We start from the raw sequence: 12,739 nt of genomic DNA on the forward strand, positions 1-12,739 counted from the left end.
GAGAGAGGGAGGAAAGAAAGAAAGAAGTTAGGATAATTTGTATACAATCCATTTTTCATCTATCCTTGGGCAAAGGGACTTTCATTTTCTCCTTAAATGTTTTTCAACCCACAATATTGAGTCACAACCTTTTCAAAATGGCCTTGCCATCCTTCCCTACACCTTCTTTTTTAAAGCCATAACTGCCTATCTGTTGAGGAACTCTGAAAAAATTTGGAAGCTGGAATTCTTTGTTATTTTATTTGGGTTTTGTAAGGGAGTGACTAGCTTTTTTTTTTACCTTCCCTCCCAAAATATGGTATTACAAAACATCGGTTTTTTTCTGCCTCCCCACAATGGCCATTTCCAAGGTAACAACACTGGTACATGGAAGAGTGGAATTTCCTTGATGAAGAAAGGAATAGGGGAAAAAAACCCATACCCCAATCTACACATGATAGATAGATAGATAGATAGAAAGATAGATAGATATTGATTGATTGATAACTAGATGATAGATACATAGAAAGATGATAGACAGACAGACAAGCGATGGATGGATGATGGATGATAGATGATAGATAGATATTGATTGTTTGACAGCTAGATGATAACTAGATGATAGATATATAGAAAGATGATAGACAGACAGACAACTGATGGATGGATGATAGATAGATGATAGATACATAGAAAGATGGCAGACAGAGAGTTGATGGACGGATAATAGATGATAAATGATACATAGAATAGATAACTAGATAACAGATACATAGAAAGATAATGGACAGAGACAGACAGAGACAGATGATGGATGGATAATAGATAGATAGATAGATAGATAGATAGATAGATAGATAGATAGATAGATAGATAGATAGATAGATAGATAGGCAGGCAGGCAGGCAGGCAGGCAGGCAGGCAGGCAGGCAGGCAGGCAGGCAGGCAGGCAGGCAGGCAGGCAGGCAGGCAGGCAGGCAGGCGGATAGATAGATAGATGGATGGATGATAAATAGAAAGATGATAGATATATAGAAAGACAGACAGGCAGACAGACATTCACTACCTTGCAGCAAACTTTGTAGATTGAGCTCAGCTTCATGGTGTAAATCCTCCACACCCACCGGTCGAGCCAAAAATATGTTGACGGGTTGATGCCATAACAGCTTTGGTGGGGTAGGCTTCTTCACATCCAGGTCTAAGTTGGAAGTAGCTGGAGAGGAAAAAAACAGAGAGGAAGAAAGAGAACAAAGTTTGCGTTAGGATTCAAGAGGCACTGAGAGATATTTCCGGAGATGATTGCACAACCAAACTCGATCTACTTTTGAACTACAGGAAGGTCTCGATTTGCAACCATGCAATTATCGTCCGTTCAAAGTTGGCGTTGGAAAAAGGGACTCATGACCAGTCCTCGCCCTAACAATCATCGCAATATCCCCATAGTCATGTCATCAAAATTTAGGCACTGTCAGAATATTCATGAACTGGAATAGGGCATAGCAACAGGTCTGCCCTTGGGGACTGACTGGAATAGGGCATGGCAACAAGGTCAGCCAATGAATAGGCATGGCAACTAAATCAGCCAATGAGGGCTGTTTAAACACTGAAACAGTATTTGCTGGAGAGAGACAGCTAGGCGCCTGGGCGTGGCTTAGCCCAACTGTTCTGTACTAAAAGTTGCAACTCTCTGCTATGAAACGAAACGAATCTAGTCTGTCTGCAACTCTGAACTGAAACACAACTGTTCTCTTCTCTGCCCGTGAACCAGCTGTTGCAGAGGTGGATTGCTGCAAGTTCGGCCCGGATTGTCCGAACCGGTAGTAGGGGTGGCGGGAGGCTCCGCCCACTCACCCGGACGCTTCTGGGCATGTGCAGAAGCATCACGAGTGTGCTTGAGCACACATGGGAGGCTGCCCGAACCGGTAGTAAAAAAATTAGCAACCCACCTATTGATATTGTATATTTACTTCATGTATTGTATTATATATAAAGAGAAGTTAATGAATCCTGCTGAATCAGTTACCTGCTTATCTTTCTGGATTTGATTTCTGCAACCAACTCTGGCAGGCCCTTGGCAACCAGCATGTATGTACAATGTTTGCAGGATCATGGGATCGCCATTTGAGGACTTTCCTCGCTGCTTCCCCACGAGCAGTCGATAGGGAAGCCGCATTCCCTTAACGACAAGTTATTCACATAACAACTGCAGGGATCTGCTTAATAACCCTGTCAAAAAAGGTGGCAAACTCAGACCCATCTCACTTCGTCAACCGCCTTGCTTAGCAATGGAAATTCTTGATCCCAACTGTGGCCATAAGGTGAGGACTTTCTGCCCTTAGCTCTTTGCCCTTTGCATTATTATTTTTTTAGCAGGAGAGTGAAACTATGAAGCAAAATCCACGCTTATTAAATCCTGTAAATTGAAACCATTGATCTGGCTTGGAGCTTAACCATTCAAGCCGATCCAATCAATCTGATTCGGTATCCAATTATCCAATGTTATTTGGAAAACACCATATTCTCCAGGCCCTGATCGGAACTGTCCATGTCAATGCGTTGGCTTTGTTCCACTATTTGAGGGGCTGCTGCAAAGAAGAGGAGGGCCTATTTATTTCCCAAAGCATCAGAAGGCAAGATGAGAAACAAGGGATGGAAACTGATCAAGAAGAGAAGCAACCTGGAATTAAGGAGGAACTTCCTAACAGTTCGGACAATTAACCAGTGGAACAGAAGTTGCCTTTAGACCTTGTGGGTGCTCTGTCAGTGGAGGTTTTTAAGAAGAGACTGGACAGCTACTTGTCTGAAATGGTAAAGGGTCTCCTGTTTGAGCAGGGGGCTGGACTAGAAGACCTCCAAGGTCCCAGTTCTATTCTGATGGATTGATTGTATCCAACTTCACCATTTCATTTGTGTTTCATTCAACTTGATTGTGAACCGAACGTCCCCCCAGAATTTGACTATTCACACAAACGTTTTCTCTTCAAGTGGGTGGACTTTTCTGGAAAAAGTTGCCTTGCAGCAATCTTTGATTGCCTTGGCTCAATTGGAGATCAAAGGTTTAGCATGCTCGTTTGACTCTTATTTAATGAACCAGACTTTTAAAACATGACAATACTTAGCGGCTTGATTAAACAAGCCCACGACTTCTCTCTCTCTCTCTCTCTCTCTCTCTCTTGTAACAATGTTATCTCTAAGGGGCGCATAAACAACTCGGCTGGAAGGAAGTGGATTGAAATGCTTGAGTAGGGAGAAAAAAATAAATACAGAGATACGGCACCTCCCGAGAGTCCATGTGATCGAGAAATGTGCAAATAATTACTATTGAAGTAGCTGTAGGAGAGATTCTCTTCCCCTCCCCTTTCCAGATCTTATGTTGTGTTCCTTCGTTCCTAAAACCTCTTCTTTTTTTGAGTGGGAAGCTGAATTTCCTTTTATGTTTCTTTCTCTCCAAAACAATCATTCATCCTTGCTTTCAGTAGGTGGGAAATTAGTCACATTGGGTGTTCTACAGGAAGTAGAAGGCTGCTCTTAAGGAATCCGTCAGGCTTCAAACCAACTCTGTCCTGATCCAAAGATTCAATTTGTTGGGGCGTGTATATGTCTATTGCATCAAGGACACCCATTGTGGTCCATTTTCACCAAAGGCTTGTCGATCAGAAAGGCTGGCGGTTTGAATCCCCAGTACAGGCCTTCTGCGTGAGCAGGGCCTTGGGCTAGATGACCTCCAAGGTCCCTTCCAACTCTGATACTGTTTACGTTTTATGAGATTGGGCGAACCATCCGTTCAGGCAGTGGGATTCAGCCGGTTCACACTGGTTCGGGCAAACTGGATGGTAATTTTACATCTGGTTCACCGAAGCGGTAGTTGCAAGGACTGGCTAAGCCTGCCCACCCTGCCCCGCCCCTACCAGGAGTCTCCAAACAGCCCATTTTGGATGCCAGGTAAGTGCAGGGCTCTGGGAGGGCAAAAATCTCCTGGAAGTTCCGGAAGTCCAGAAACGAGCCCATTTCTGGCCTCCAGTGTGGCCTCCGGAACCCGGGGGAGGCTGTTTTTGCCCTCCCAGTGGCTCAAGGAAACCCTCCAGAGCCTGGGGAGGGTGAAAACACCTCCCCCCCTGCTTTGGCGCAGGAGGCTGAGTAGGCCACACCCACCCAGCAACTGAGCAGAGAACTGGTTGCTAGAAATTTTCAATCCCACCCCTGCATCCATTGTATTAACCTTAACTTCCAATCTGGCATGTTGCAGCTGATTTCTGGGGGTGGGGGTGGGGAGAGAAGAGAATGTTCCACAGAACAGCAAACATCATTGCAAATACTGATGTTGTCTTTGATTAAAACAACAGATCTCAAGCTGTGTTCTGGGGACTCCTTGTAAGAAAATGAGTGGCAGAGTCTGGGGGCGGGGGGAGTTAAGAGAGGGACCAGCCTAGAATTCCTACATAGCTACATGCAAACTAAGTCCGAGTACCCTTGAATTCTATGGATCCCTTCTTTTTAATCTTCAAACATTTTCATTAAGTTATAGAGTATTATAAAATACAAAATACAAAAGTAAATAGAAGAGCAGCGAGGGGGGAGGGAAAGGGGGAAGAGAAGTGAGAAAAGATAGGGGTGGGGGAGGGAAGAAAAAGAAGCACTGACTTCCGTCTCTCTCTGTTACAGTAACATAAGCCATTAACATCAATTCATAGCTTTCCGCTTTTCCATAATAGTATGAACAAGTCCTTTCTAGAAAGATCTATCAGTCTAATCAGTAAAACCCAAAGTCAGTGTTCCATTCTATTCCACATCAAGCATGAAGTTCAGAATTGGTTTCCACAAAAAGTGGAAACAAAAAGTACTTATGTTCTTTTCTTTAATCAAAGCAGTCCGTTTTGCCATTTCAGCCAACTCCATCTTTTTCAAAAAAAGTTTTTTTTTCATACAAATAACCACATGTATACCATTTCATAACCAACACTATTTTGCATTATCCAATATTATGTCAATTCGTCTCACCATCAACCCCCAAAGAATATCATTGGCTCTCCTGCTCTCCATACGCCGTATTTATACCCTATTCATCGCTTTCTTGCCTCTTCTCCCTCTCTCCTCCTCCCTACCTCCTTTCTTCTCTCTTTCAACGTTAAATGGAGCCTGCTCAGATGCTGAAATACACCATGCAGATGAGATTAAGAGTGTGGAAGAAAGAAGAGAGACAAGAGGAGGAAGAGAGGGTTAGGAGACAGAGTGGGGGGGGGGGAAGAGGAGGAGAGAAGGAGTGGAAGAGGAGAGAGAAGGAGAGAGGAAGGGGAAGTAGAGAAGAGGACAACAGAGGGCACTCCATCAAATTCTATGGATCCTTATTGAATTCTAAGCAGCTGCTGTTAGTTGAAAGGATTCCTGCACATAGGCTGCTTAGCAATGGAGTAACAGAGCTGTGAACCTGGTCTTTTACTCCAGAAGACCAGATATCTTTTCAGGATTCCACCAACTCATATAAATAAATATTTTTAAAAAAATAATCTCAGTTTTAATTTCTGATGCAATACATATTGAGAGACATAATCCTTATAAATCAAAACTTGTTGAAGTCCTCCATTATTTTGGAGATGGCAAAGAGGTCCTGAGGCCAAAATGTTTGAGAACTGCTGGGTTAGAAGTGTGCATGAACCCACCCAACTCATGGTTTTCCCAGTTGCAATATATGGCTGTGGAGCAAAGTTGGACCATAAGGAAGGCTGAGGGCCAAAGAATGGAGGCCTTTGAACTATGGTGCTGGAGAAGATTCCTGCGAGTCCCTTGGGCTGCAAGGCAGTCAAACTGGTCAGTCCTAGAGGAGATCAACCCTGACTGCTCTTTGGAAGGCCAGATCCTGAAGTTGAAACTCAAGTACTTTGGCCATCTAATGAGAAGGAAGGACTCCCTGGAGAAGAGCCTCATGCTGGGAAAGATTGAAGGGAAAAGAAGAAGAGGACAACAGAGAATGAGCTGGCTGGCTGGAGTCACTGAAGCAGTCGGCGTGAGCTTAAATGGACTCCAGACAATGGTGGAGGACAGGAAGCCCTGGAGGAACGTTGTCCACGGGGTTGCGATGGGTCGGACACAACTTTGCAACAACAAGAACACTTTGTTGATAGAACTCCAGTGGAAAACTCCCGGATCATCCTCTCCTCCACAACCGCCTTTGTGGTCTTTAAATTTTCAAACATATTAAACTGTTTTCCTTGGAAATTATCACTGATTAGGTGGAAGGCTTATAAATGTTTTAAGACCAGATTGTTCAATAGCCTCCAATTGCCTTGCATTTTTTAAAGGTCAGCAGGGGGAGAAAGGAATGAAGAAAACCCCAAAATGCCAACTATATTAATTTTAGCACGCAGCGATACGCAGGCTGCCATGAATGGAAATTCAATTGGTAGCATGCAAATCTGATGAATAAATAAACCTGTGTCCCGAGGCAAAGGATGCTGCAAAAAGCTAATTACAACTTGATTTTTTCCGTTCCAGTTGCTCAAGCTGATTTGCATGGTATTCGTCTAATTACGCTGCTGCTAATTCGTTTTCGGCAACAACGCCTCTCTAATAATATGGGGAGGGGGGGGGAATTCACAGGAAAACCTAGCAAAAAAAATCCGCCTTCCTATTTGCGGTGGTTTCAAACCAGATCATGGGGAAATCCTAGGAGAGCAATTCCATCAAGGAGTTAAAGATCTCTAATGGAAACATTTTGAGGGCCTTTAAAAAAGTAGAATTATCTGCTTGTGGGCAGGTGTGAATGTGTGCTTGGGGTGGGTTCAGTGGTGAAATTCAATTTTTTTACTATCGGTTCTGTGGGTGCGGCTCGGTGGGTGTGGCAGGGAAGGATACTGTAAAATCTCCATTCCCACCCCACTCTGGGGTCAGCCGGAGGTGGTATTTGCCAGTTCTCTGAACTACTCAAAATTTCCGCTACCGGTTCTCCAAACTACTCATAATTTCCGCTACCGGTTCTCCAAATACTCATAATTTCCGCTACCGGTTCTCCAAACTACTCATAATTTCCGCTACCGGTTCTCCAAACTACTCATAATTTCCGCTACCAATTCTCCGAACTACTCATAATTTCCACTACCGGTTCTCCAAATACTCATAATTTCCGCTACCGGTTCTCCAAACTACTCATAATTTCCGCTACCGGTTCTCCAAACTACTCAAAATTTCCGCTACCAATTCTCCGAACTACTCATAATTTCCGCTACCGGTTCTCCAAATACTCATAATTTCCGCTACCGGTTCTCCAAACTACTCATAATTTCCGCTACCGGTTCTCCAAACTACTCATAATTTCCGCTACCGGTTCTCCAAACTACTCATAATTTCCGCTACCAATTCCCCAGAACTTGTCAGAACCTGCTGAATTTCACCCCTGGGTGGGTTGAATATTTAGAGTTGGACAGGCTAAAAGATCACGCAAAGATGGGAGACCACAACTGTTTTCTTCCCCAGAAATATCAATGCACACAAAACAGCATTGTAAAGATAAAGGAGAAGCTCAAATCAATCAAGTCCCAAAGATGTTTTTTTTTCAAGAGGCAGCTGGACTTATCCCAGAATAAGACAACTGATTAATTTCCATAACTGAAAGACAGAAAGTCCAGTTGCCTCTTGAAAAAGCAGCTTTGGGGCAACCATGGCCTGGATGACCAGAGAATCTCCACAAACATTTAGCGATGCACTTTGGGCACCCGTTGAATGGTGTGGGAATATGAATGGATTTCCAGAAAAATTGCAGACTACAGGAACCATTAGCACTACTCAGGTGACCCTGAGGACACAGACAAACCTCCAAGTGGCCTCAATGACTCTCTAAAAGGATGCAAATGACCAGCGATCTGCAAGGAGCATCAATCCTTCCGTTCCCCACCATCCAGTCAGAGCTGAAGACGCTTCTTCGGTGAGAAGCGAAACATCTTCAAAGAAAACCCAAGAAAATCCAGTTGCCTCTTGAAAAAAAAGCACCTTTGGGACAACCATGACCCGGATGGCTGAGAATCTCCATAGACTTTTCGTGATGCACTTTGGGATGAACGGCCTTCAAATGGTGCGGGCGTATGAATGGATTTCAAGAAAAATTGCAGACTGCAGGAACCATTTGCGCTTCAGTTTGACACGCAGACAGGACAGACTCGTCCCCAACAGCCTGGAAAGGGTTCAACAGTGAAGGGACACAGGGCAGGAAACATCCTGCAGAAAGCACAGCTCCTGATTGGAAGCTGAAATACACCAAGTAAATGAGATGAAGAGTGAGAAGTAGAGGAGAAAGGGAAGGGAAGAAGAGAGGGAGAGGAGAGAGGATAAAAGGGGGGGAGAGGAGGAGAGAAACGAGGAGTGGTAAGGGGAGAGAGGAGAAGGAGAGAGGAAAGGGAAGTTGAGAAGAGAAAGACAGAGGGAAGAAAGGAAGCAGGGAGGGAGGAGGAGAGAGGGAGAAGGAAGTGATGGATAAAGTATTGGATTAAAGTACAATAATGTACAAATATGGTATATGGAGAGCAGAAGAGCCAATAATTGGTTTTGGGGGAGTTGTTGGTAAGATGAATTGATGTAAACATTTAACAATACAATACAATGTTGGTTATGTAATAGTATACATGCGATTATGTGTTATGAAAATGGAAAAATAAAAAAACTTTAATCAGAAAAAAGAGAAAGCACAGCTCCAATGCCACAATGAAAGATTAAGACAGATTAACTTCATAACTAAGGTTTGGAAAGAGAGTGGAACACGTACTCCAAGAGCTGAAATCATGTCTACCAACCAAAGTATTGGAACAGGTCCCAGAATCTATAAAGAAGACACAACTAACATAACACAACACAGAAAGCCCAGTTGCCTTCTGAAAAAACACCCTTGGGACAACCATGACCTGAATGATTGAGAATCTCCATAGACATTCAAATCATCAGGCTATGGAGAGCTAGTGGGCAGGTCCTGAAGCATTAAGCAAGACATTGCCTTCAAGTTGTTGAGCCCCACTGCTGTGACGACGCAGTCATGCCCGTGTGGTTTTTGTCGCAACAGCATGGAGAACCTTGTCGCTGTCTTCTTTCACATTTTATTTTTAAACTTCACAGTCTAGCCTTCAGACCTGAATAGCCTGGCAGTCTTCCGCCTCCAATCCTTGGTCTTGCATACATTTTCTACATGAGTGTTTCTCAACCTTGGCAACGTTAAAGTGTGTGGACTTCAACTCCCAGAATTCCAGTTCCTGTTCCAATCCATTCAACTTTAGGGGAATTCTGAAGGTTTGGTGGCTTGGTGGCTAAGATACTGAGCTTGTCGATCGGAAAGGTCGGCAGTTCAGCGGTTCGAATCCCTAGCGCTGCGTGACGGAAAGAACTCCGTTTACTTGTCCCAGCTTCTGCCAACCTAGCAGTTTGAAAGCACGTTAAAAATTCAAGTAGAAAAATAGGGATCACCTTTGGTGGGAAGGTTACAAGGTTTTGTGCACCTTCAGCCTGTAGGATTTCACCCCTGGAAGGCAGACTCCTCTTCCTTATTTCAAATTAAGGGGTTGCTTTCGTGCCTGAATTTGGAGCAGCCAAATGATTTGGTCTATTTTGATGTTGGAAGGAGAGCATCGAAGTCCTTCAAAAAGTCCAAGGAAAAAAACAACAAAGCGTGACGAGCAAATAAAAACAGCCAATGGAATAAACCTCAGGTCACCAAAGAGGAAAGTACTCTACAGTATAGCCTTTATTGTCATTGTACAAAATATATGCAACGAAATGTATTTCTAGAGGCCGAAAAGAAGCAGAAAGGCAGGAGCAAATCTTACATTTGGACACATGCAAGCCAGTTCGGAGTGAAGGTTCACGCAACCTAGCTAGCTAGCTTGTCCTGAGTTAAAGAGGAAGCACCACTCGGCACGTGCCTCAACGCTAGCTTTCCTACCCAAGGAGCATCACAGCTTGGGCATGATTTATTTTGATCCAAATTTGTATTTTCCAGCTCTGCAAGCAGACCCAATCTGCGTGATCCCTGCGTCATCAGTAAATGGCAAAATTAACGACTCAACAGTGACTTTTCTTAGTACGTCCGTCCTTAATTTCCGAGCAAAAGCTACAGCTTTGACCTATTGTAGAAGCATGTCACAGCAAGCCTCATACACAATTCCATAAGCCCGGGCTTGTAAGTCTCCAGATGACAAATCATTATTATTTACCATATTGCAATTCTTAATGTGTCAAAAGAGTTTATTAAAGACCGGACTGGAGACTAATTTTATTGGGTTTAATTTTAATTAACTCCCAATAGAAATCTCTCTCTCTCTCTCTCTCTCTCTCTCTCTCTCCCTCCCTCCCTCCCTCCCTCCCTCCCTCCCTCCCTCCCTCTCTCTCTCTCTCTCTCTCTCTCTCTTTTTGTCCAATTCATAATATCCACTTTTCAGGGCTCTTAGGATGCCATCCGAAGGCACGGTGTCATCCTTTTTAGCCTGCAAAAATCTCTGCATCCATGCATTTTGCACATGCTTAGGTATCCTCTAATCTTTTGATTGCTTTCTATCAGAAAATCATTCAACTTTAGAAATTCGAACCTGGGCTGCTTGCATATTAGGCTAGAAGGGCATGGCTAGCTGATGAGAGCTAAACAGCTTGAAATAGCTAAATTAGTCTCCCTTTATTTATTTTTTTGTGGGTAAATATAAAACACAAATAGTTTGTCATGGAAGCGACTGTCTGCGAAGGCTCCTGGACTGGAACTGAAAGGGTGAATGTGGAAGTAGTATAGTTGGGTAGACCAGATTGCCCTGATAGACTGGTCTCACTGGAAAAACACTTAATCTCCCCCCTGGTACAGCTGACAAAATGAGGAGAGCCAGTGGCCTAGAGGTTAATACAGCTTCTTAATATGCAAGGGGGCATGGGTTCGAATCCCAGACGGGTATGGCTAGCTGACAAGAGCTAAACAGCTTGAAATAGCTATACCAGTCTCCCTTTATTTCTCAGTAAATTTAAATTTAACACGAAATAGTTTGTCGTGGAAGCGACTGTCTGCAAAGGTTCCTAGATTGGGACCGAAAGGGCAAACATGGAAGCAGTATGCTCTGTCTCATAGTTAGGTAGACTACATTGCCCTTATAGACCAGTCTCACCAGAAAAACACTTAATCTCCCCCCCACTTGTTCAGCTGACAAAACGAGAAGAGCCTGTGGCCTAGAGGTTAATATGCAGATGTGGTGGCTCAGTGGCTAAGACGCTGAGCTTGTCAATCAGAAGTTGGCAGTTCGGTGGTTCGAATCCCTAGCGCCGCATAATGGAGTGAGCTCCCGTTACTTGTCCCAGCTTCTTCCAACCTAGCAGTTTGAAAGCACGTAAAAAATGCAAGTAGAAAAATGGGATCACCTTTGGTGGGAAGGTAACAATGTTCCATGCGCATTCGGCATTTAGTCATGCTGGCCACATGACCACGGAGACGTCTTCGGACAGCGCTGGCTCTTCGGCTTTGAAACGGAGATGAACAGTGCCCCCTAGAGTTGGGAACGACTAGCACGCACGTGCGGGGGAAGCTGCTTTTAAAAAGAAGTCAGTGTGGATGGTGTCATTTTAACCCTCACTTTGTATTCGCGGGAAGCACTCGTTTCCAGTTGTTGACTGACATTATTTTGTTGGGAAGAAATCATGCTGTCCTTTATCGAGACCAGAAGCTCCATCCGATGTTTCCTCACAAAAGAGGGTCATAAATAATACACAGCGTTGCCTCCCTACGTGGGAGAACCAAGACGCCTTTCTTCTGAAGAAGGCCCTCGCCATCTGCACTTGATCCGAATTCTTCTGTTCCCTAAATTGCAGCTTTTAAACTTCATCGCGCTGCTGCCTTGTTTTTAATTGCCTTCGTGGAGCTGAAAGCCTCCCTTGAAAACATTTTATTTTTAAATAAAGCACCTAGGGATTCTTTTTTTTTTCCTTTCTTCTTTTTTTCCCAAGATTCAATTAACAATCCGCTCCACATCATCCGTTCGAAGATTTGCAAAGGTTTAAATCTCGGAGTTTAATTTAAAGATTGCAATGCTACCGGCTTGCGATTTACGGTTGTGATTCTAGCAAGACACCTGATGGAAGAAATGTCCATTTGGGTTCAGTTCCAAGCCGGGAGAAAGACACTGGAAACATGCAGGCTGATTGGAAAGAGTGTTTAATGATGAACAGAATCACATGGATTGTTCTGGTTCAGCTGACCACAAGGAGTTGAGATGGGGAGTATTTATATGTTCTCTTGGGTTTTGCACTTGAGATCCTTCCGTCCTTCAGAGGTCAATAAAAATGAGGACCCAGATTGTTGGGGGCAAGAGGCTGACTCTGTAAACCGCTTAGAGAGTGCTGGAAAGCACTGTAAAGCGGTATATAAGTCTAAGTGCTTTTGCTATTGCTATCCATAGATCCTGGCCCTGGCCCCTCCATATTGAGCTCCAGTCCTTCCCAAGATATTGGAAGAGCAGTATCCCTTGCTGGTCTGCCTCAAGTCCTAATGTTTTCTGCAGGCTGATTGGAAAGAGTGTTTAATGATGAACAGAATCACATGGATTGTTCTGGTTCAGCTGACCACAAGGAGTTGAGATGGGGAGTATTTATATGTTCTCTTGGGTTTTGCACTTGAGCTTCCTGTTCCTGTGCAAGAACATCTATTCTATTGGCTGTTGTCAGGCTCCCATGGTGCCATGTACAAATCCTAGGAGTATGTCTGAGCTACGTTTGGTTGACGTTTGGGCTGAACCACCTGAGCTGGTTATTCTGGCTGATG

General features: G+C 44.0%; 1 protein-coding gene across 3 annotated transcripts in view; it reads right to left on the reverse strand.

Annotated features, from left to right (window-relative positions):
• NHSL2 (NHS like 2) overlaps positions 1-12,739 on the reverse strand; it is a 70,807-nt gene that overhangs the window by 13,875 nt on the left and 44,193 nt on the right. For all 3 annotated transcript variants that reach the window (XM_081964085.1, XM_081964084.1, XM_081964083.1), the window contains exon 2: positions 1,046-1,192. In XM_081964085.1, coding sequence (XP_081820211.1) covers positions 1,046-1,192 — 147 coding nt within the window. The remainder of the gene's footprint in view (positions 1-1,045; positions 1,193-12,739) is intronic.

The sequence above is a fragment of the Natrix helvetica genome, assembly GCF_964273705.1.
Source record: "Natrix helvetica genome assembly, chromosome: 11".
Classification (NCBI taxonomy): domain Eukaryota; kingdom Metazoa; phylum Chordata; class Lepidosauria; order Squamata; family Natricidae; genus Natrix; species Natrix helvetica.